The sequence below is a fragment of the Metopolophium dirhodum genome, chromosome 1, assembly GCF_019925205.1.
Source record: "Metopolophium dirhodum isolate CAU chromosome 1, ASM1992520v1, whole genome shotgun sequence".
Lineage (NCBI taxonomy): Eukaryota > Metazoa > Arthropoda > Insecta > Hemiptera > Aphididae > Metopolophium > Metopolophium dirhodum.
Window position 1 is genome coordinate 8,202,446 of NC_083560.1, and position 1,760 is coordinate 8,204,205.

General features: G+C 35.9%; 1 protein-coding gene across 2 annotated transcripts; it reads right to left on the reverse strand.

Moving 5' to 3' along the window:
* Window positions 1–194: 194 nt before the first annotated feature.
* Window positions 195–1,544, reverse strand: LOC132936300 (uncharacterized). 2 transcript variants are annotated; one of them, XM_061002997.1, is made up of 3 exons: window positions 721–1,544; window positions 537–659; window positions 195–470 (listed from the first exon to the last, which is right to left on the reverse strand). In XM_061002997.1, the coding sequence occupies exons 1-3, from the start codon at window positions 1,414–1,416 to the stop codon at window positions 243–245; spliced, it is 1,047 nt and encodes a 348-aa protein (XP_060858980.1). In that variant the 5' UTR covers window positions 1,417–1,544; the 3' UTR covers window positions 195–242. The 2 variants fall into 2 exon arrangements, with proteins under 2 accessions (XP_060858980.1, XP_060858979.1); XM_061002996.1 differs by having other exon boundaries at window positions 537–665.
* Between the last annotated feature and the right edge of the window lie 216 nt (window positions 1,545–1,760).

The window sequence follows — 1,760 nt, forward strand, 5'->3', positions numbered from 1 at the left end:
TAACGTGAAAACATCAACCGTCGACCTCAGGATTGAACTAGAAGCAGACGAAGCGTTCCCAGCTTCAACATCTGCATATTGCTTAATATTACATGACCAAATTATAAATTATAATCCATTTAATGGAGAAGTAAGAACCTTGTAAATACTTATTGTAAACCTTACTATTATTTTAATAAATAAAAAACTTTTTTTTAAGTATCACGCTTGTTTTATTTTCACATAAATTAGTCATACAAATATTAAAATAGACGTCGCTTAACATCACGTACTGGCGTCGGATGCTTGGCGAAGGTTGACTGAGATCGTTTGTGTGATGGCACTGGATGTTCGGTGAAAGTTGGGTAAGGTTGTGGTGGTGATATCGTCCTGAATTGGTAGAAAAAATCAGGCCCATCGTTTACCTCGCATGCCTGCGGGTTGCGAATCTCGGCTGGTGTCCGTGCAGGTCCGTCAATATGATCTAGTGCCTGGGAAAAATAAATATAAAATAAATATTGTGTTTTTATTTTTAAAACTACGTTTATATAAATTACCTTAGCTAAAATATCATCCTTAGGCTGATTAAATCCATCACGTGCAGATGAATCGTCGTGTATGCTGAATATATTGCTGACCGGCGAATAGCTTGGCGACGTTGGTGTATCCATTTGACCATTCTGTAACTAAAATTGTATTAAATATTTTTTTTTTACATGTACTACTATATTTATGAATTACCTCATGCGTCAACTGTTGTAACACAGTTTCAGCTAGTTGTACGGTTGCATACATTTGTATTTGACCGATCATGTTTGGGTAAATTTTCTCCGTTCGATCGTCTTGTACGTTTTTAATGAATATTAACATCTCTTCTAAATTTTTCGGTGGTGATTTAAGGTGAGCAGATTTCTCATGTAGATACATCGCAAAATCGTCAAACTGCCTTGTAATTAATGGAGCAGTGTTTATTTCTTTCCGTACAATACTTTCGAAAATACTACATTCAAGATATTGAAGCTTAATCAAGTCCTCCCGATTTAACAGTACTCTGCACCCGTCCTGAGTTTTTGACTCTATTACTAGCACATTTTCTCCGCCATACACCATACTGGATATTTTATGAAATTCCGTCTCAAGAAATATGATGCGCTTGTACTGGACCGTATCTAATATAAATGATAAGATATGCCCCATCATAGAGAATATGCGTCTCAGGAAATCCGGCGATATTTTAACATGACGCGATGGTGTTAATAAATGAACGGTGACTTGAAAATTATCAGTAGGATCGACACCGACAAGTATGAATTTGCGTGCTGTAAAGTTGATCGTGTAGCTTGTGGTTTCGATGAGTTCAGCCGGTGGTGATGGTGGTACATACGTAAAGGTCTTCTTCTTGTATAATGCAGCGTTGTCTTCAATTGAACCAGCCATGTTTTTAAAAATTGTTTATTATAAAAATAATAAAGACTTGGAAAAATTGTAAACACTTAACAAATATAATAAAGACGGAGGAGAATCGTACGTGTGTACACTTGACGACAGACTGATTGAATGCCGACTCTTGCGGAACCTATATAGTGTCCGTTTCACATTCACGTGTTGTAGATATTTCTGAATTATATCAATAAGCGTTTATTTCGTGATTTTCGGCTATTTGATCGTTTTCAAAAAAACCTACGCCGTACATCAAATGTTGCTACGCAGTAGATATTTCTGAATTATATCAATAAGCGTTTTTTTCGTGATTTTCGGCTATTTGATCGTTTTCAAAAAAA

Bases quoted from the DNA above. Each gene is read 5' to 3' on its own strand.
- LOC132936300 (XM_061002996.1), bottom strand. From the start codon at position 1,416: ATGGCTGGTTCAATTGAAGACAACGCTGCATTATACAAGAAGAAGACC. The intron at 666-720 runs GTAATTCATAAA...ATACAATTTTAG, and splicing joins TACAACAGTTGACGCATGAG to TTACAGAATGGTCAAATGGA. The intron at 471-536 runs GTAATTTATATA...TATTTTTCCCAG, and splicing joins AGGATGATATTTTAGCTAAG to GCACTAGATCATATTGACGG.